The 22,142-nt window shown below is 47.9% G+C and overlaps 2 protein-coding genes across 2 annotated transcripts; one reads left to right on the forward strand and one right to left on the reverse strand.

The window, feature by feature from the left end:
- The first annotated feature begins 1,129 nt into the window (after positions 1-1,129).
- Positions 1,130-7,957, forward strand: C1QTNF8 (C1q and TNF related 8). The gene is given in 6 exon segments (XM_062503641.1): positions 1,130-1,747; positions 1,749-1,904; positions 1,906-2,032; positions 2,034-2,066; positions 5,883-6,111; positions 7,410-7,957. Coding segments are annotated over 6 exon segments (1,131 nt in total). The 5' UTR covers positions 1,130-1,709.
- Positions 7,958-17,814: 9,857 nt separating this feature from the next.
- SSTR5 (somatostatin receptor 5) lies at positions 17,815-19,236 on the reverse strand. Its single transcript, XM_062503474.1, has one exon. It carries the CDS (start codon positions 18,916-18,918, stop codon positions 17,815-17,817), a length of 1,104 nt encoding a protein of 367 aa, XP_062359458.1. The 5' UTR covers positions 18,919-19,236.
- Positions 19,237-22,142: the final 2,906 nt, after the last annotated feature.

Below are 22,142 nucleotides of genomic sequence, written 5' to 3' on the forward strand. Positions count from 1 at the left end.
GGAATTATGGCAAATCATCCTGGGAATTATGGCAAAAACCTCCTGGGAATTATGGCCAAAACCTCCTGCAAATTATAGCAAAATCCTGATTGGAATTACAATAAAATTCTCCTGGGAATGATGGTAAAATCCTGATTGGAATTATGATAAAACCCCCCTGGGAATGATGGTAAAACCCTCCTGGGAATTACGGCCAAAACCTCCTGGGAATTACGGCCAAAACCTCCTGGGAATTGTGGTAAAATCCTGATTGGAATAATGATTAAATCCCCTTGGGAATTATGGCCAGAATCTCGGGAATTACGACAAACTCTCCTGGGAATTATGGCCAAAACCTCACCCAGCTCCCACCCCAGCACCTTCCACCACCCCGGGCTGCTCCAGCCTGGCCTTGAACATTCCAGGCATGAAGCACCCACAGCTTTTCTGGGAATCTGTGCCAGGGCCTCCCCACCTCAGTGCAAAAATCTTCGCGACATTCCATCTCAATCCACGCGTTTTTAGGACAAACCCATTGTTGTCCTCTCAAGAATTCCTGGTTTTGGAGCAGTGACTCGTGGCAGGGCAAGCTGTGCCTTCCTCAAGCTCCTCCAGGTGTGTCCAGGCTCCTTTTCCTCGGGAGATCAATGATCTTCTCCGACCTTCCAGCTCAAGCTGTTCCCACAAAATTCCCTTTTCACACTGAGCCTTGCAGTTGGGTTGGGAAACTTGCCCGGGAAAAATCTCCTTCACGAGTTCAGCTCAACTTTCAGGATTCTTGGTCTTCTCAGGAATTTCAAACTGAAAAAAAAAAATGAAATAGAAAATCCTTGGATACTTGGTTCTCTCAGGAATTTCAAATTGAAAAAAAAAAAATTAAAAAAAGGAGAAGGGGAAGGAGAAGGAGGAGGAGAAGGAGAAGGAGAAGGAGAAGGAGAAGGAGAAGGAGAAGGAGAAGGAGAAGGAGAAGGAGAAGGAGAAGGAGAAGGAGAAGGAGAAGGAGAAGGAGAAGGAGAAGGGGAAGGGGAAGGGGAAGGAGAAGGAGGAGGAGGAGGAGGAGGAGGAGGAGGAAGAGGAAGAGGAAGAGGAAGAGGAAGAGGAAGAGGAAGAGGAAGAGGAAGAGGAAGAGGAAGAGGAAGAGGAAAGGAAAAGGAAAAGGAGAAGGAGAAGGAAAAGGAAAAGGAAAAGGAAATGGAAAAGGAAAAGGAAATGGAAAAGGAAAAGGAAATTGAAAAGGAAAAATAAATTCATAACTCAAAGTGATTTTAAATAACCTCCCATGGTGCTTTTCCCGAGGAAGTGACTGAGGGTAAAAAAGCGTGGGCACAAAAATCATGGAATTCTGGAGTGGTTTGTGTTGGGAGGGACCTTCAGGCTGATGCAGGTCCATGGGCAGGGACAATTCCAGCTATCCCAGGCTGCTCCAAACCCCAGTGTCCAGCCCGGCCTTGGACACTCCCAGGGATCCAGGGACAGCCACAGCTGCTCTGGGAATTCCAGGCCCCTCCCAGGGAAGAATTCCTTCCCAAGATCCCGTCTACATCTCCCCTCTTGCACCTTAAAGCCATTCCTGCTTTTCCAGCTCATGCACAAATCCCAGAGATTTTATTGCGGCTTTGTTTTTTCCTTTTTTTTTCCCCCTTTCTCCTGCGTAAAAAGATGCCGAAATGTCCCAAAGAAAAATTCTTTCCATGTGATCCCAGCACTTTCTCTCTTGGCTGCAGCTCGGGATGTGGTTTTGGGTTTTGTGGTGGAGTTCTCTTCATCCTTTTATTTTTTTTTAATCCCATTTTTTTTTCACTTTTTATTTCCACCCCTGGGAGAGGCCCTGCGGAATTCCAGACTGGCAGCAAATCCTGAGGAAACCAGAGCGGGACAAAGGCACAGAAGCCCGGCACAAGTTGGTGCTAGCAAAGAAAAACGGGGAAAAAATTCCTTTTGCCAAGGTTTCCTCAGGATCCAGCCTGACTTTCCGTGTTTCTCTTGGATCTCAGCACAGAAGCCGCAGCCTGCCCCAAAAAAACTGCAGCAGAAGCTGAGAAAGAGGGAAATAAGGGAAGGAATATCCAGGGATTCTTAGGGACGAGGTGAGTTACAGGGATTGGGATACGGGGATTGGGATAACACAACATTCCCACCCTGCTGAGCAGGGAGAGGCAGGAATGAGAGGTTTGGGAAGCGCTGGGCTGAACTTGTCCCAGTAAAAATTCCCTACGCCTTTATCCTGGGATAAGGGATCCTGGTAACCCTGGACACACCAGGCCGGAGCTTTTCCCAGCGGGATGCTGCTCCCAGTGGGATGGGGATGGATCCGATGTGGCGGCGGGACACAGGGCAGGAAGGAGCCGTTCCCTGGGGTCTCCACGGGAGCGGAACCTTTCAGGGAATTGCGTTTCTCCAGCCCTTTGGAATGTGCTGCTCGCTCCGGGATGGGATTGGGATGGGAGCAGCATCCAGGCACTGCATCCTGGTGGGAAAATCCCACCCGGGTTTTTTTCTGCAGGGACAACCCCGATTCAAGTTCTCGCTGAATTCCCAGCACTGGCAAATCCCGGGAATGCTGCTTTTCCATCGGGAAGGATGAAGGAGGGATCAGGGGGGTTTGTCCTATGGGAGAAGCTGCCCTGGGAATGACTTTTACTGTAATTCCTGCTGAATCACCTCCTGGGCTGGCTCGGGGGCCGGGAATTCTGCCAGGGAGCCGCCCAGCCTGGAGCAGGGACAATTCCAGGACACTGGAGGAGTCAGAGGTGCGGGCAGGGACACCGAGGAGAAAGGGAAGAGCTGATCCTTTGGGAATCGGGAGCATTCCCCTGCTCCCTGTCCGTGGTCCCTTGGGAATCTGGATGATCCTCCCTGTCCCAGGAACCTTGGGATAAAAGAGAAGGAAAAAAGGAAAAGCTGTTCCCTTGGGAATCATGAATATCCTCTTGCTAGGGCAGGGTGGAACCTGGGAATTTGCAGGAATCCATGTGCACGGGGATGCTTCCATCCAGGCACAGCCTCTCCTCCTGCAGCACCCCCAAGGAATTGTGTTAAATCCATGGAATTGTGTTAAATCCGTGGAATTGTGTTAAATCCATCCAATCCCCCAGATGTGCAGGGATGTTTCCTTGGGAACCTCATCTCTTCCCATTCCTGGTGAATTCCCAGTGAATTCCCAGCAGGCGAGCACCCAGTGCTTGCTGCTCAGGGCTGGCTCCTCCCAGGATGGAGGAATTCAGGGAATCACCGTCACGGGAAACAGACCCAGGCTGAAAAAAACCCCATAAAATTAAAAATAGACCGGATAATCGGAAAAGGAATTACAAATTCCCGGACAAATATTCACCCAGGCACTGCAAATCCACATGCAGCTCCCCTCCTGGATCTCTCCATGGCTGGATCCCGGTTTTCCCTCCATTCCTGCCTCTCTCACAGCTCCAGCAGCACTTCCAGCCCCTCTTCTCCATCATCCCAGGGTTGGATAAACACCCCGGACAAAGACCTCACTCATCCTCCAACCAGGACAGACAGCGGGAATTCCTAACCCACTTCCTTTTTGGGATGCAAATATTCCTGCCTGGGAGTTGTCAAATCACTTCTGCCACAGAGCAGCTCCTGCAGGATCTCCGGGATATTTTATCCAACAGGAGCTGCTGGAGCTCGGCACCGGAATCCAGCAACATTTTCCTTGGAAAAAGCACAAAATCCTCCAGTGTTTTGGGCTTTTCCACAAGGAGCTTCCCACTAGGAAATTTTAGATCCTCCTGGGGGAGAAAATAAAATAAATTCTGGAGAAATCCTTTCCAAGAGGAAGCACAGTGTCTGGAAAATCCCAGCCCTGAGGATGCCTCATTTCCTGCTGCTCCCTATCCAAGGAGCTCCGGAGTCCTCAGGAGCCTGAGGCTGGAGAGAAGATGAAAAAGGTAAAAAAGGCACAACTGGAATATTTTCCATGTCTGGAATGGTGCCGAGCTTTGGGGCTGGCGCATCCGTGAGTTTTCCATCAAAGTTTTGGGTTGGACTGCAGGGTTTTAATCAAGATTTTTCCTAAATTAAAAGGGGCAGCGCCTGATGTTGTCCATGAACTTAAAGCAAGGATTTCTTTTTCCAAGTGAAGTCCTAGGAATAGCGGGAAGGAAAATATCAGCAGGAATTCAGAGTGTGGCTCAGGGAATCCTGGAATTCCTGGGGTTGGAAAAGCCCTCCAAGACCATCAGGTCCATCCTGGGCTGGTTTTTTTAGGATTTTCTGCCCATTTAATCTTCCTGTGTTTTTCCTTTCCTTCTTGGAAAAACTCAAAGATGGCTTCAAAAATTAATGGAAATTGAAAAGGATTTAATTACATGGAATTCAAGGCATGAATGCTGGTGGAAAAGGGGGATTGATCCCTCCTCCAGCTGCTACAGGAACGAGGTACAGCTACAAAACCAAACGTATTTCCAGTTTGGATGGATTTCAGGAAAGAACGTTCCCTGCTCTCAGAGGGGAAGTCATTGTGTTCCTGCTAATAAGGATTTCTTGGATTTCCAGGAAGCTGGAATGGTGTGACTGACACATCTTTTGGAGCAGGGAAGAACGGGAAGAAAACATTTCCCAGGAATGATGCTCCAATCCCACTCCTGACAGATTTTTCCTTTCTTTTTCTCCCCCTGCCTCATTTTGTTCCCAGGGAAGCAGCTCCAAGGCTGGAATTTCTCCCTCTTCCCCTCCCTCTGGGTGTCCATGGAGTGAAATCCGTTAAATTCACAATCCAGCCATCCAGTGCCCCCTTCCCAACCTATTCCAGGAATTCCAGCTGGTGGGAGAGGAGCCATTCCCAGCCTGGGGTCAGCCTGAATCCATCTCACTAACTGGACTTTGGAGAAGATCCACGGAGGCATCGATCCAAGGAATCTGTCCTGGATGAGGCTCCACTGCAATCAGTGGAATGACACTAATTACACATGGAACGGGAATTTTCTCTGGCCTGTTCCTAGGGGAGGATTGAGCTGAATCTGGGAGAAATCCAGAGAAAAAAATGCCTCAGATGGAAAAAAAAAAGAGGAATTTTCTCCCTGGATTTCTCCCAGAATCAGCTCCAATCCTTCCTTAGGAACAGGTCAGTGATGAGCCAGAGAAAATTCCTCTTTTTTTCCAGTCTGAGCAGTCTGACATATTTTCTCCTTGAATTTTTCCCAGTATCCAGAACCTTTGGAGTTCACCAGGAGCAGATGAAAAATTAAAAAAAAATATGGGATCTATTTGCAGAAGAAATCCCACTTTGGCCCAGTTTGGTGCTGCTCTTTGGGTTTCCATTCCACACATGGGAAAATCAAACTGGAAAATACACACAGGAATTCCATTTGGAAGACAATATTGGAATGGATAAAACAAGGAAAAAAAAAATCATCATCAAGAGGCTGCTGGAGAACATTTAACGATAGAAATGCTTTTTGATTTCTTCTTGTTTTGCTTTTCTAATGGGATTTTCCTCCCCAAAAAATCAGGTTTTGGGTCTACTTTTAAATAAAATTCTGTATTTTTGCCCTGAATTTCGATTATTTTTTTTTTTGGATTTTGGATTCTGAGGCACCAAACAAACCAACAGAGAATCACTTTTGTCTTTTCCCTAGAAATTTCCCATAGGGATTGTTCCAAGGACTTTTCTACCTGAGCTGCTGCTCCCAGCAGGTTTTGTTTGGCTTGGGATTTTCCCCCCCCCCCCCCCCCATTTTTTGTTGACCTGGTGTTCTCTTAGCAGCTGTCACAGATAATACCAGCCAGGAATTGCCTTTTGTGCTCCGAGGGGCACAATTCCCACCCGGAGTCTCCCGGTGCCACTCCAGGATCCGTTAATAATTAACCCCAAGGAAAGCGCTCGCCAGCTGGCCCTGATTGGGATCTCCCCATTAATGGTTTGTGTTCCCTCTCCTCTCCAGCTGCTCCCGAGGATGAGCACCCTGATCCTGCTGCTCCTGCTTTCCGCCGGGAATGCCGGATCCCAGCCGGAGAAGGCGCTGCCCAGGCGGCGCCTGTCGTGCGTCAGGTGCTGCGGTCCCTCGGAGCAGCCCGTGTCCATCATCTCCCAAAGATCCGCCAGGATGAGCGGAGACCCCCAATATTCCGTGCCCAAAATCCAGCCCACCATCGACATCACCATCCTCAAAGGTGGGTGCAGCTCGATCCCGGCCTTTTCCTTGCTGCTCTTCCTTTGAGCCTTCCCTACGGCAAAATTCAGCCCAAAATTCAGAGCAGAGGGAAAGAAGTGCCTAAAAGTGCCCGAAATAAAGTCAAAAGGTGCCCAAAATGTGGTTGTGCCCAAAATGAGGTTTAGGGGTGCGCCCCAAAGTGCCAAAATAAGGTCAAGAGAAGCCCAGAACCGCCCAAAATAAGGTCCAGAGGTGCCCAAAATGTGGTGGTGCCCAAATGTGCCCCAAAAAAGGGCAAGGTGTGCCCAAAATGTAGTTGTGCCCAAATGTGCCCAAAATAAAATCAAAATGTGGTGGTGCTCAAACATTCCCCAAAGTCAGTTCTTCAGAGGAATGGGAAGATGCTGATACCTGACCAATATTCCCAGATTAATCCTTTTGGGAATTGGGAAAATGCTGATATCTGATCAATATCCCCAGAGGAATGGGAAGCTGCTGATATCTGATCAATATTCCTGGGTTAATCCTTCTGGAAATTGGGAAGCTGCTGATATCTGATCAATATTCCCAGATTAATCCTTCTGGGAATTGGAAAACTGCTGATATCTGACCGATATTCCCAAATTAATCCTTCTGGGAGTTGGGAAGATGTTGATATCTGATCAATATCCCCAGAGGAATGGGAAGCTGCTGATATCTGATCAATATTCCTGGGTTAATCCTTCTGGAAATTGGGAAAATGCTGATATCTGATCAATATTCCCAGATTAATCCTTCTGGGAATTGGAAAACTGCTGATATCTGACCGATATTCCCAAATTAATCCTTCTGGGAGTTGGGAAGATGTTGATATCTGATTGATATCCCCAGAGGAATGGGAAGCTGCTGATATCTGATCAATATTCCTGGGTTAATCCTTCTGGAAATTGGGAAAATGCTGATATCTGATCAATATTCCCAGATTAATCCTTCTGGGAATTGGAAAACTGCTGATATCTGACCGATATTCCCAAATTAATCCTTCTGGGAGTTGGGAAGATGTTGATATCTGATCAATATCCCCAGAGGAATGGGAAGCTGCTGATATCTGATCAATATTCCTGGGTTAATCCTTCTGGAAATTGGGAAGCTGCTGATATCTGATCAATATTCCCAGATTAATCCCTCTGGGAACTGGAAAGCTGCTGATACCTGACCGACATTCCCAGGCTGGACAAACAGTGCCCCGGCAGCTCCTCTGCCGCTCATCTCCGGGCCATTCCTAGAACCTTCCTTTCCCATCCTCACGTTTGCCACGCTTTTCCCTCCCCCTGGCAGGCGAGAAGGGCGAGCTGGGCGAGCGGGGATTCCCCAGAGCGGCGGGGAAGGTGGGAGAGCGCGGATCGCGGGGCCCGAGCGGCCCCAAGGGCCAGAAGGGCCAGCCCGGGCCCCAGGGCCACTCCTGCAAGCAGCTCTTCGCCGCCTTCTCCGTGGGCCGCCGCAAGCCCCAGCACAGCTCCGACTACTTCCAGCACGTCACCTTCGACACGGAATTCGTCAACCTCTACCAGCACTTCAACATGTTCTCCGGGAAGTTCTTCTGCTACGTGCCGGGGGTTTATTACTTCAGCCTCAACGTGCACACCTGGAATTTCAAGGAGACCTACGTGCACCTGATGAGGAACGAGCGGGCCGTGGCCATCCTGTACGCCCAGCCCAGCGACCGGAGCATCATGCAGAGCCAGAGCCTGATGCTGGATCTGCAGGAAGGGGATGAGGTTTGGATCAGGATGTTCAAGAGGGAGCGGGAAAACGCCATTTACAGCGAGGAGTCGGATGTTTACATCGTCTTCAACGGGCACCTGGTCAAACCCGCCCTGGAGTAGGAGCTCCTCGGCTCCAGGGTGAAGCTTTGGGCCCATCCAGCAGTGGCTTCCCTCTAGAAGTGCATCTCTGATTCCATTTGGAATGGCTGTAACCCCTGGAAGGGTTGTTTTTTTCCACACCGGTGTGGCTCCAAGCTGTGCAAGAATTCCGGAAGGTTCCCAGCTCGCTTTGTGGGACATCCCCGGGGTTTTTCCGATTGACAGCAAAAATTTTCCTTCCTTCTCTGCATCTCCCATTCTGTCTGGAATATTTGTAGTCCTTGGAAGGGTGGGTTTTCCGCTCATTTCTGGATTGAGGAGACTGTTCCGACTGCACAAGAATTCCAGAAGTTTTCCAGCTCTCTGTGTAGCCCCCTCAGGAGCATCCCCCAAAATTTGCCAAGTTAGCAGCAAAAATTTCCCTTCTCTCCCTGCATCTCCCATTCCATTTGGAATATTTGTAGCCCTTGGAAGGGTGTTTTTTCCACCCCTGTGTGGACAAAGGTGACTGTTCCACCTGCACAAAAATTCCAGAAGGTTCCCAATTCCCTGTGAAGACCCTCAGGAACATCCCTGAAGATTTTGCCAAGTTGACAGCAAAAATTCCCTTTTTTTCTGCATCTCCTGTCCCATCTGGAATATTTGAAGGGTGTTTTTTCTACCCCGTGGGGATGGAGGGAACTGTTCCATCCACACAAAAATTCCAGAATATTCTCAGCTCCCTGTGTACCTCCTCAGGAACATCCCCAAAAATTTACCCAGTTGGCAGAAAATTTTCGTCCTTTGCTGTGCTTTAGAGAAGGAATTATAATAATTAGAATATAATTATGATTCAATAATTATCCCCAAGGTCCAGAGCGGTTATCCAGGTGCTAATTAAGGAATTTCATTATTCCTGCAAAAATCTTGACTAATTAGACCCCTGACCCCGCCCCCCCCCCCCCAGCAGCACCAGGTTGAAAAAACGGTGTTAAAATGAAGATTTTGCACAGGAATTAATCCCAAATTCCAGATTGGTTCCGTTCTGTGTCGTATTCCATGATTCCAGCAGAATGATGGAATTAGAGAAATAACAGCACATGGATTTGGGAAAGCTTTTCCAGGGAAACAGAGCTTGGTACAACCAAAAACTCCAGAGAAAAACTTCCCAGAAGAACATCCAACCTGGCTGGGAATGTGCTCCCAACTGAACAAAATGCTGGGAATTTGGGATTTGCCAAGCTGGCATTTCAGGCTGTGTTCCCATCTGGACATTGTTGTTTTGGAGCACCATAATTTCTGGGAAATGGAGGGACAAAACTGGAATGGAAAAGGATGAGGTTTTCATTTTTAGGGATTTAGGGATTTTTTTTGTTTTTTCCCCCAGAAATTATCATTTTGGAGCACCATCATTTCTGGAAAATGGAGGGAAAACTGGAAAGAAAAAGGAGTTTTTGTTCAAGCAGTGTTTTTTAGGGATTTGAGTTATTTTCCTAAAAAATTATGGATATAACTATGGTACGTGCAGCAAAATCCCATCATTTTATCCCATTCCTTCTTTTTCTTTCTCCCAGTCTCTCATTTGCTTCCCAAACCTTTTGTACAAAGAATCCAAGGAAATTCTTGCCAGGAAAACACTTCCATGGATCTCACCACCCCCAGCTTTGGGAAAAGTAGCTGAAATAAAGATTTTGCTTTCGGTACCTGGGGTTGTTTCTCATTTTTTTTCATAAGTTTTTCCATATTTTTTTCCATATTTTTTTACTGCATTTCCTAACTAAAAGCACCACACTGATCCTGGAAAAGTTTCTGGTTAGCTCCTTTAATCCAAAGAATTCCCAAAAGCAATTTGCATTTACCATCTCCTTTTCCTCTAAATCAATCCCAAATCTTCAAGATCTCCCCATTTTCCTGAAAATGGGGAATTTTAAGTAGAAAATTCCATGTAAAAATGATGCCAAGCCTTGAAACCTTGAGTGTGCTCCTGCTTCCCCCAGCCTGCATCCTGAAATAAAACCTAGGGAATTTCCATAATTTTAAAGCCACCCTGGCTTTTTTTCCCCCTCCTTTTCTTACTACTAAATCCTCCCTGTCCCATCCCTAGGTTGGAAAAAGAATTCCCAGCTGGATGTTCTGCTGGCAGGAGCATTTCCAGGTGCTCTGGAATTCCTCATTTCTCACAGATCCAGCAGTTTTCCCACAATTTTGGCTCATTCCCATCTCCCCTTTTCTGCACTGATTAAAATTACTATTAAAAATTCCCTGGTTATTGCCAGGGCTGGAAAAAGCCACACCCAGAACTTGTCCAATCCATAGAATTCCAGAGAATTCCCTTTCTCCTGGGAAGCAGCAAAAATCCATCATTTTTACCCCTGAATAAACACATCTCCAGGAGAGATATTTGGATTTTGGAGCCTTCATAATTCATCCCAATGCCAGGATCAGGGAAATCATGAAATCCAAATTGATCCCAGGAACACAACGGGATCCACAGGATCCAAATTATCCCTAATGGCCAGGGAATTCCACCAGGAATTGCAACCTGCTGAGGTTTTGAGGGAAAAACTGGAATATGTCAAAGCTGAATGTTCCCAGTGCCACATAAAGCATTTTTCCAGGCTGGACAGTCCTTTTGGGAAGGAAATTTTCCTAAATCCCAATTTAAACCTCCCCCTCCGTGCTTGTTCAGCTCCCTCTATCCCAGGAATGCCACAATCCCTCATTCCCATCTCCTTCCCAGCCTGTTTTGGGGATAAAGAAGGAAATCATTAAATCCACATCAATTCCAGGGGCAAAATCCAAAGGATGTCCAGAGGATCCAGGTGGCCTAAAAGCCACCAGGAGTCTCAACCTGCCAAGGGTTTTTTGGGAATTAATTGGAATCTGAATGTCCAAATATTTTCCGACTGCCACCTTTTAAAATCCCTTTTCCAGGGCTGGAATCCCTAAAATCCAATTTAACTCTCCTTTGCTCTGTGTTGTTCCACTCCCTCTATCCCAGGAATGCCACAATCCCTCATTCCCATCTCCTCCCAGCCTGTTTTTGGGGATAAAGAACCTATTTGGGTGTGGTTTCATCCCTCTGGATGGATTTTTCTCAGGAATAACAACAGGCACTGGTGCTTTGGGCAAACTCTTCCCTTCCTCTCCAGGAGGAAACTTTGGATTTACGACAGGAACGGCGAGATAACATCGAGGCAGATAAGGAAACCAGGCAACAAATCAGGCTAATGGATTGCCTCTGGATGAGTGGAATGGGATTTAATGACTCTGGCCAGGATCTATCTGCTCCCAAGGATTGGGAGAAAACGCAGGAGATGGGAGGGGAAGGTGGGAAAACAAACAGAGAGCGCTTCCAAGCCAGGGAGCAATCCCGGCTAAAAGCTTGGATGGAGACTTTGGCCTCCCACACCCTCCCTGCAGGCTGGGAATGGTGATTCCCAAACCTGGGACAGGATGGGAATGGTGATACCCAAACCTGGGACAAGCTGGGAATGGTGATACCCAAACCTGGGACAGGATGGGAATGGTGATACCCAAACCCGGGACAGGTTGGGAATGATGATTCCCAAACCCGGGACAGGCTGGGAATGGTGATTCCCAAATCCGGGACAGGCTGGGAATGGTGATTCCCAAATCCAGAACAGTCTGGGAATGGTGATTCCCAAACCTGGGACAGGATGGGAATGGTGATACCCAAACCTGGGACAAGCTGGGAATGGTGATTCCCAAACCTGGGACAGGCTGGGAATGGTGATACCCAAACCCGGGACAGGTTGGGAATGATGATTCCCAAACCCGGGACAGGCTGGGAATGGTGATTCCCAAATCCGGGACAGGCTGGGAATGGTGATACCCAAACCTGGGACAAGCTGGGAATGGTGATTCCCAAACCTGGGACAGGATGGGAATGGTGATACCCAAACCTGGGACAGGCTGGGAATGGTGATTCCCAAATCCAGAACAAGTTGGGAATGGTTATTCCCAAACCTGGGACAGGATGGAAATAGTGATTCCCAAAGCCAGGAGAGTCTGGGAATCTCCGTCCTTCCCAGGATGAGAGGTGGGGTTTGTCTGGGGGATTCCCTGTTCTTGCTCCATGCTCTGTTCCTGTAAATCCTCAGATTCCTCGTTCTCCTCCTGATTTTCCAGAGTGGTTTTATTTTTCCTGGAAAGATCCAGGAAGCAGCACCTGGAAAGCCCAAATCCCTGTGGTGCTCTCAGCACCTTTTCCTTGCTTAATTCTGGCAGATTTCCCATTCTCTCCCAGGTTTTCCATAAAAATCTCTGGGATTCTGATGGGGCAGGACCTTCCTGTGGGGAAAACTCTGGATTTGTGTCCTTGCAGGGCTGAGATGTGGAAAAAGGTTGATCCCCCTCAGGAATGGGCAAACAGGGAGGATGAACTGGATCCCTGGGATGAGGAGGGATTTGCTTCCCTATTCCCAAATCTGTGGATGTTTTCCTGCTCAGCTTCATTTGTATTCCAGCCAAAAGCTGCTGCAGAGATTTGGGCACCCAACAATTCCTGCCAGACGTTGGGAATGACAGCCTAATGTTATTTCCAGGGAAAAATCACATTAAAATCAGCTCTCCAAGGGATTGCTTCCTCCTCGGATGGTTCTGGAAACAAATCCCTCTCTGCTGGCTCCAGGCTGGAATGCTGCAACCCCAAGGCCATTTCAGGAGTGAAATTCCATGTGCAGGAAACAGGAATTGCCAGTGGATTTGGGATTTTGCTGATCCAAATCCCTGTGAATTCCCAGGGAATCACATCGATATCGTCTCACTTTTTCCATGCAAGGAAAAATCCAAAAACAATTCTTCCACCAAATAATTTTCCCCCCGTTTTTCTGTGTTTTCATCCCTTCTTAAGGCAGAATCCTGAATTTTTGCAAGATTGAAAAGACACCTGGGCAGGGATGGGCTCAGTGATGCCAGAGATCTTTCCCCACCTCAGCGATCCCGTGATTCCCGGGATTCACACCCCTCCATTCCCATTTCCTGGCTCTGTCTGTGTGGCCCAGCTCAGCTCCGGGTTTTTATCAGATCAGAAATCCACGGATCTGCTTTTCCCTCCCTGAAAACGCGCTGGAAAAATCCAAACACCATTGAGTGCCATGAATTAATTCCATGGAAATGCCTCCGATTCCTGTCAGGAGCCAGGCACAGACACGTCGGGAAATGAAATAATTCCAAGTGTGGGATGTGGGGCCATCAGCCCTGTCTGGCACCCGGCATATGGGGCTGGAATCTGTGGAAAAATGGGACAGGGCTGCAAACAGGATGCTCTCATTAATTCTGGGAATGCATAATTAATTAATTACCCTGCCCAGGGGAGCTGCTGTCATCACGGCTCCTGGAGCCAGCGCTTCTCCTGTGAAGCAGGAATTGTGTATGGGATTTGTGCTGCCTGGCTCTTGGAATCAGGAATTGTTTATGGAATTGGCTCTTGGAATCAGGAATTGTGTATGGGATTGGCTCTTGGAATCAGGAATTGTGTATGGGATTGGCTCTTGGAATCAGGATTTTTGTGTGGGATCGGCTTTTGGAATCAGGAATTGTTTATGGAATTGGCTTTTGGAATCAGGAATTGTGTTTGGGATTGGCTCTTGGAATCAGGAATTGTGTATGGGATTTGTGCTGCCTGGCTCTTGGAATCAGGAATTGTGTATGGAATTGGCTCTTGGAATCAGGAATTGTGTGTGGGATTTGTGTTGCCTGGCTCTGTTGCTCCTCCTGGATGCAGGAATTGTGCCCAGGATTGCTGCCCCATGCCTGGAAGTGCCCAAGGCCAGAGCTTGGAGCACCCTGGGATAGTGGAAATTGTTCCAGCCTGTGGCAGGGGTTGGAATGGGATGAGCTTTAAGTCCCTCCCAATCCAAATCATTCCATGATTCTTTGGTTTTGCTGGGAAAAGCCAGGAGAGCGTAAATTCCTTGAGGCCTTGGAGGGGTTTTTATCATTTATTTTTTTTCCACCAGATTCTCCAGAGAAAACCGTGGTGGGATTCACCTCTGGAGCAGGGGGAGGAACAGCCCCAAATCTGCCTCTGGAATATAAAACTGGGATTCCCTGGAGCAGTGGGGGCTGCAATCCTGGATCTGATTGACTCTCCCAGCTTTTTCCAAGGGCTGCTGCTTTTCCTGGTGGAAAAAGAACTGCGGGTTCATCCCAGGCTGAGGGAATGGGATCCATCCAATATTTGGGATGATCCCAGCTCGAGGTCAGGAATGGGATCCAGGCCTTAAAGGCTCAGGAGAAGGGAGAGAAGGAGCAGGGACGGTTTCACCTTCCATGACTTCCCAGGGAATGATGGGCAGATAGGGAGGAATAATTGTTATGGGATTGGAGCAGGAAAGGGAACACAGGAATCCCAGAGCATCGCCCATCCCGTGGTAACAGCACCGGATTTCCATGGAAAATGGAGACAAATGTTTCCAAACATCACCCAAATAGGTGGGAATGAACAATCCAGGAAAACCAGGAGTGGGGTGAGGTGAGCAGCTGAGGTATTCCAGGTGAGCCAGGGGCTGGAGCTGGATAAAATATAAAATAAAATAAAGTAAAATAGAATAACATAATGAAAATAAAATAAAATAAAATAAAATAAAATAAAATAAAATATTAAAATAAAAATAAAAATAAAAATAAAAATAAAAATATTAAATATAAAATAAAAAATACAAAATAAAATAAAATAAAATAAAAAATAAAATATAAAATAAAAATACCCTGGGAATAAATGACAGGAATGAAATCAGCCGCTCCTGCCTCAGCTGCAGTTCCAAGGAGCAGGGAAAGGCACTGGAAACTGGGATTTGCAGGTTTTAAGGATGCTGCTGATGGATCAAGGCAGGGCCAGGACTTTGTGTCCCAGGGAATGTTGGGATAATCCCATCCCTGGAGCCTCAGGGAGCTGCGTTTTACTGGGAGTTAAAGAGTCAAAAATTCCATGTGTGCCCTGCTCTTATTCCCACATCAATCCACTGGTAAATCCTGGGATAAATTCCACACTTCAGGCACATTCCTGGGTTTTTCCTCCCTTGGAGAGCAGCCAGGAGAGATCCCAAAGCCAGAAACCCCAGGAAATTCTCAGTGCAGCCCCATCCCTCTGAGATGCCCACCTGGAATCTGCCCTTTGGAATCGCTGTCTCCTAATTCCACTTTTCCAAACCGAATCCAGGATTTTTCCCCCCTCAATTAAACCCATTTTTAATGGAATAAAAACTAATGGAATGGAATAAAAGTAATGGAAGTAATGGAATACAAAGAATCCCTGAAGGAAGCTGCTCCTGTATTCCAAAGGTTGCTTGGTGGATTTTTCCACACATCCTTCTTTCATATCCTTTGGTATCCAGCAGCTGGAATTCCCCTTATTCCATGGATCTCATTGAATATTCATAGCTGGAGCCTCAACCAGACATTCCAGTTTATTTTTTTTAATCTATTATTTTATTTCACTTTTATTTTATCCAAATGATTTTTCCACCTCCTGAAGCTCAGGTGGGCACCAGGTAAATTTTCCATGATCTTCCCGTGTGTGTTTTTTTTTTTTTTTTTTATTTCAGCAGAGAAGAACCAACGTTTGGAATCCTTGGATGAATCAAAGGAAAAGCTGAATAAGCTGGAATTTGGAAGGATTGTCTGTCGAGATATTAAAAATGTCACTCAGTGCCTGGGGCTGAGGGATTGGGGTGGGATTGTGTGAAAAATAAAGGGGAAAAAAAAAAAAAAAAGGAGTTGGGGAGTGTCGATGCTGTCTGGAGCTTCCTGGGAAGGGCTGGATGGGAGGACAGATTTTTCCAGGGAATTTGTCAGTCTTTGTGGAAGGATGACATGTTTTGATGGAATGTGTGCAGGGATGTTGGCAGCTCAGCCGGCTCCTCAAAACTCCACTGCCAAGCTGCCAGGAAAAACCCAGGAATGGCGTTTGGGATTCAGGGAAAAGCCAGAGGAGCTTCCAGCACAGCACAGGTCTGAGGGAAGATTTTTTTAGGATGGGGAGGGAACCCCATGGAGCAAAGGCTGCCTGGAACTAGAAGGAAGAGATGATCTGCAGGAGCTGCTCCCAGAAAAAAATTCTTTGTGCCAGGAAAAAAAAAAAAAATTCTCGGAAGCAGAATTCCTACGGCACCAAATTCCCCGGGGAGCTTCTGGTTGGAAAGGGAATTTTCCTGGGAATTGGGGCATTGAGAGTTGTACTAAATTTTCTCTTTAAATATGATGGATTGCAGCATTATCAGTGGGAATATTGGATGGGCTGGCTGGAATTTCTGTTTTTTGGGAATCAGGATCCCAATGGTGACATGGGGAGTGGGAAAAAAAAGGTGGGATTGTTCTGGGGTGTGTGGAAAACAAGGCCCAGGTTTATCCACCTCTTTTCCTCTGCTCCCTCCAGGTAAAACTTCCCTTGGTTAATTCCAAAGATTTTATCAAATTCCATGGAAGCAGGGGAGAGAAATGCTCTTTGCTCTGGCCAAGCCAGGGTTTAACTCCTTCCCAAAAATCTGAGTTCATTAAAGTAATTTTTCTTTCCAAGGCAGATTTTCCTGCCCCAGCCTGGAGCTTTCCAGTCATTTCCCACTCTGGAGCTTCCAGGAGGGATCGTTTCAGGTGGAAATCCGAGGGAATCACAGCCCAGCTCACACCAAACCAACCAGAAAAGTTCGTTTTATGAATTAATCAATTAAACCTGGCTGTGCTGGCATTTGGAACGTGCATGGCTCAGGAGGGGATTGAGCTGGGCTTAATTTCTGAAAACACAGTTTTAAGTCCAGACTTAGAGGGCACTGAGCTGAGTTTAATTTCTAGAAATGCAGTTTTGAGTTCAGAGTTACACTCAGACAGGACTGATCTGGGTTTAAATTCTGAAAACACAGTTTTAAGTCCAGACTTACACTCAGAATCAAGGAATGGACACAAAATCTCCCCAGGCCCCCGGGGCCATCAGCGCTGACATCACAGTAATGGGGTCACACCACATTTCATCAGAGGGGGGAAGGTGGAAATGCCACGGGTACATTGATTCCTTTCCCAAATGTTTTCCTAATCTTGGGTTTTCATCCTTTCTGGAAGTGTTTGAAGGGTTCCTGACAGTTCTGGCTCCCTGGCATGGATTAATGACAGGAAAAAAAAAAAGCAAAGGCGGCACCCAGCACATCAGAACCCATTTCCAGAGCAGTGCTGGTGCCTTTTTTGCATGAAACTCTGAAGAAATCTCATTTCCTTTCAGAAATCCCCTTGAAGAATTCCAAAAGATCCCAGCTGGGCTCTTTGCTGCTCGGAGCTGATCCCAGCAGTGCAAAGCAGCCTTAAACCCAGCTTAACAAGGGAATTGGAGCTGGTTTAGTGTTGGTTTGCATCACTAGAGGAGTACAAAGCCTGGAAATCATTCCCTGGAGGACCCAAAGCGGTCCCAAACGTTCAATCAGCAGGACACCCCAGGATCTTGGCACTTCCAGCTGGGAAAAGCAGGGAAGAGCTCTCTGGAGCTTCTGGGGCTCCACATTTTCCTTTTGCATAAACTGAGCTCTCCTTGAAATCCCCAAATCCTCCAGGGCACTCTGCAGTGCCAGGCCGTGCCCCCAATGATGTCCCCAAATCCTCCAGGGCACTCTGCAGTGCCAGGCCGTGCCCCCAATGATGTCCCCAAATCCTCCAGGGCACTCTGCAGTGCCAGGCCGTGCCCCCAATGATGTCCCCAAATCCTCCAGGGCACTCTGCAGTGCCAGGCCATGCCCTCAATGATGTCCCCAAATCCTCCAGGGCACTCTGCAGTGCCAGGCCATGCCCTCAATGATGTCCCCAAATCCTCCAGGGCACTCTGCAGTGCCAGGCCGTGCCCCCATTGATGTCCCCAAATCCTCCAGGGCACTCTGCAGTGCCAGGCCGTGCCCTCAGACCTTGCTGGTCTGCATGTGCCCGTTGAACTCCACGTTCCTCTGGGTCAGCATGGACTCCTGTAGGCGGCTGCTGTTCTCCTGCCTGTGCTCCACAGGGTCTCCATCCTCTGCTCCATCACCCTTCCGGAGGCAGAGAACCTTCTGGAAGCTCTGCTTGAAGTTGTCGGAGAGGAAGCCGTAGAGGATGGGGTTGGCGCAGCTGTTGGCGTAGGACAGCACCACCATGAAGAAGTAGAGCCCCTCCAGGATGGGGTCGGCGGGCAGGATGAGGATCAGGTTGACGATGTTCATGGTGTAGAACGGCAGCCAGCAGAACACGAAGACCACCACGATGATCACCACCATCCTGGTGACCTTCCGCTCCGACCTGCGGCGCCGCGTGGAGCCCACGCGGATCCCCGAGGACTTGACCTTGACCACGATGAGCAGGTAGCACAGGCAGATGACCAGCAAGGGACCAAAGAAGCCCAGCACCGAGGTGTAGATGATGAACGCCGCCGACCAGACGTTGACCGGCTCCGGCCAATTCATGTTGCACGTCTGGAAATCCTCCTGCACGTCCGAGAAGATGATCACGGGCAGCACCACCAAGAAGGAGAAGGTCCAGACCGTGGCGCTGATGAGCTTGGCCACCCTGGGACGTCTCCACTTGGTGGATTTGATGGGGTGCACCACGGCCAGGTAGCGGTCCATGCTCATCACCGTCAGGCAGAAGATGCTGGTGAACTGGTTGATGCCATCCACGGTCATCACCAGCCGGCAGAGGAAGGAGCCGAAGGGCCAGTAGGAGATGGCGTTTTGGGTGGCCAGGAAGGGCAGGCCCAACATGAAGAGCACGTCGGCCACGGCCAGGTTGAGGATGTAGATGTTGGTGACCGTTTTCATCTTGGCGTGGCGCAGCACCACGTAGATGACCAGGGCGTTGCCGCTCAGCCCCACGGCGCACACCAGCAGGTAACAGATGGGAATGAGCACCTTGTGGATGTACGGGAACGGGGCCGGCTCCGCCAGCGTCCCGTTCTCCGTCACGTTGGGCAGCAGAGAGGAGTTCACCTCACCGGGAGTGCCTTCCGTGCTGGGAAGGTACAAAGGATCCATGGTTTCATGTATTTTTTTTAATTTTTTTTTTTTTTTCCTTCTCTCTCCGTGGCTTTTTCCTCTTAAGAGAGATTAAACTTCAAGGGCATCTTGTTCCTAGAAGGAAAATTCCAAATTCGAAAATGTAAAAATTCAAGGCAAAGAGAATTTAAAAATTTTGAATTTAAAAATTCAAAGAAAAAGAAAAGGAAAAGAAGAGTGAATTCAAAGCGGACTTTTACAATCACTTCCATTTTCTCTTCTATTTGGGATTTGGGATTGAATTACTCAGCCAGGGATGGGATCAACTCCCAATGAAGGAATTGCACGATGGGAGAATCCCAGTGCTCATCCCAGCAGATCCCAGTGCTCATCCCAGCAGATCCCAGGTTCTGTTTCATTTTCACAGGATCCAGGGCTGGGTGTAACTGTGATGGAGTTTTCCCTGTGAGAGTGGAGAGCCTCTGGAATAGAATTCCCAGAGCAGCTGTGGCTGCCCCATTCCTGGAAGCGTCCAAGGCTGGGTTGGAGCATCCTGGGATAGTGGAAGGTGTTGGGACTGGAACTGGGATCGGGGCAGGAAATAAAACTTTCCATAACAATGGAAAACCCTTGGGGAAAAAAAAAAATCCCTGAGCTCTAAGATAGAAATTATCACATCTGAGATCTTCCCCCCCAGGCCAGGGTGTGTGCACAGAGAAGGGAAGGAATAAACTCCTATTTTCCATCTCTCAAAACTACTTTTTTTTGTGTTCCTGCAGCCTCTCCTCTCACCCTGAACTGGTTTTTATCCCAATAGTCCTTTTCTTCCTGCAGGAAATCTGAGCTGAAGTGGGCAGCTCCAGGGCAACTGAGCAGATTGAAGCTGGAATAAATTTTACCAGCCATTCTGAAAAAGGTGGAGAATTTCCAACACCACTTTCCAGTGGCGTGCTTGATTCCCAGGAATATTTTCCCATATTTTTGTCAGCCTGGGGTTCAAAGTAGGTGTTTATCAGGTGGAGAAACTTGGAAAACTATGGAGATTTATATTAAAAATACCGGAGATTTAAAACCCCAAATCCCACAGCAAATCCTGCTGAGGGTGGAAGAAACACCCAGCAATTTTTGCTCTCATCACCTGACGATCAGATTCCCATAATAATCCGGGGGTTTGGATCTGGAATGACAAACACCCAGCCCACAGCGCTGGAAAAACTCCTTGTCTCCAGGAGCAATCCACCTCCGTCGGTGGCTGGGCTTTCTCCTGGGGTGAGAAAACCTGGGGGAGAGGAGGAGTCCCGGGAGGAATCACAAATGTGCCGAGCTGCTTTGGGAATGGGCAGATGGGGAGTAGGTGTCTCACGTGGCTGGGTGGGGAAAATCTGGGATGCAGGAAGAGCTGAGGGAGCTGCCGGAGCTCCAGGGCATGAGGATGGGGCAGGAGATGGAGATGCTGTTGGAATATTTGGGATTTAGATGTTGGGAGCATCCCTGCAATTCCCAACATCCCACTGCAGGCAGAGCTCAGCTAAGTTCCTTAAAAATTAAACAGGAGTGGGTCAGAGCTTGGGTAAAATAATAAATAAATAAATAAATAAATAAATTTAAAATAAAAAGTAAAACTTCAGAGTTAGGATAAAATAAAAAAGTAAAACTCCAGTGCTTGGATAAAATAATACATGAAAATCCAGTTCTGGCCAAAGAAAAAAAAAAAAAAAAAAGGAATTTAAAATCCTGATCTTCCAGTGATTTTGAGATCCTGAGTTGCAGCAAAATCTCAGGTTATTTATGGGGGAATTCTGGGAGGAGCCGAAGCTGGGACCCCTCATTCTGGACTGGGAGGGGTTTGGAAATTCCCATTTTCCTGCTGTGATCCCACTGGGATCACTGAAGGGAAGAACAGGAAATTAAAGTACGCAGGATGGGGCAGTCAGGGTTTATAAACTCAAATCCATGGAGCTGCGTCTTTGGGATGGTGCTGGGATTGGGAATGTTCTTCCCGGACAAGCTCAGCACATTCAGGCTGGGCCCAAAAACCCAATTTTCCATCTGAGCCTGGAAAAAATTGGAGGACATGGAAAGAAGCAGTGCTGGAACTCAGCAGGGAAGGTCAGGAGAGACAGACACGGGTGGCTCATCCTCGAAAAATCGGGAAAGGACACCTTTTCCAAAGTCCCTTTTCCCACAGGGATTCCGGGACATCCTTGGATTCGGGGACTGCAGGGATTACACAACTCCTCCAGTCCTGGTCCTTCCACCACCTTTGGAGTTCAGGCCTTGGAAAGAGGAGCTCTTTTCTTTGGGTACTTCCAATTTCTCCTCCTGCAGCCCCAAATCCCTGTTTGCCGAGAGCCTCGGGCTCTCCCAGCCATCCATTGGCATTCCAGAGGTTTTTCATGGAGGACTTGGGTGTGTTTTCCATGGAGAGGAGCTCCCAGGTTCCCTCAGCAGCCAGGCTTTTCCTGGAGTCAGGGACACTTTGTCACCTCAGCTTTTTGGGGCTCTTCCCATGGGTTTGTGGGAATATTCACCTTTCCCTGGGGATTTTTGTTCCGTGGGATGAGCTGGACAATATTCCTTGTCATCCCAAACAGATTGGGAAGGGAACCCCAGAACCTTGGAATGGTTTGGGTGGGAAGGGACCTTCAAGCTCATCCATGGGCGCCTCCCACCATCCCAGATTGCTCCAGGCTGGATGTGGACAATTCCAGGGATATCCCAGTGCATTTCCTAAGGGAAAATCCATTTCCAAAGGCTCTGATGTAAACCCTTCCAACTCTTCCCTGCTGTTTTCAGCACCAGGAAGGAATTTACTCCATCTGGACATCCCCCATTCCCAGGATTTGATGTCTCAAAATCCCCCAGATCCCCACCCCACATTTTCTTCCCTCGGTGTTTTTCCTTCTGGAATTTTTCCTGGGAAAAAGAAAAAAACAAAAAAACAAAAAACACAAAACCTGACCAGCTGTAAATTCATGTTTTTCCTGGCTGCCTTGGAGGAGCACAGGGAATTTTTTTCCCCATCCAGGTGACGATTTGTCCCTCGCCAGCACAGTTTGGCCTCAGCTCCTTTTGTCACAACCCTGTACCTCCACAAAGGCTGATTAAGGATGATGATTAAAGGTAATTAAGACGCGCTGATTGACCCCTCGTGGCCTTGTTTGGTGTTCTTAATTAAGGGATTAATAACGAACACGCCTCCAGGGGATTTTCTCACATCCATTTTTTTTCCCCTCCCCTTTTGATTTCCAAGCCCTCACCCC

The sequence above is a fragment of the Cinclus cinclus genome, chromosome 16, assembly GCF_963662255.1.
Source record: "Cinclus cinclus chromosome 16, bCinCin1.1, whole genome shotgun sequence".
Classification (NCBI taxonomy): Eukaryota; Metazoa; Chordata; class Aves; order Passeriformes; family Cinclidae; genus Cinclus; species Cinclus cinclus.

Bases quoted from the DNA above. Each gene is read 5' to 3' on its own strand.
- SSTR5 (XM_062503474.1), bottom strand. From the start codon at position 18,918: ATGGATCCTTTGTACCTTCCCAGCACGGAAGGCACTCCCGGTGAGGTG.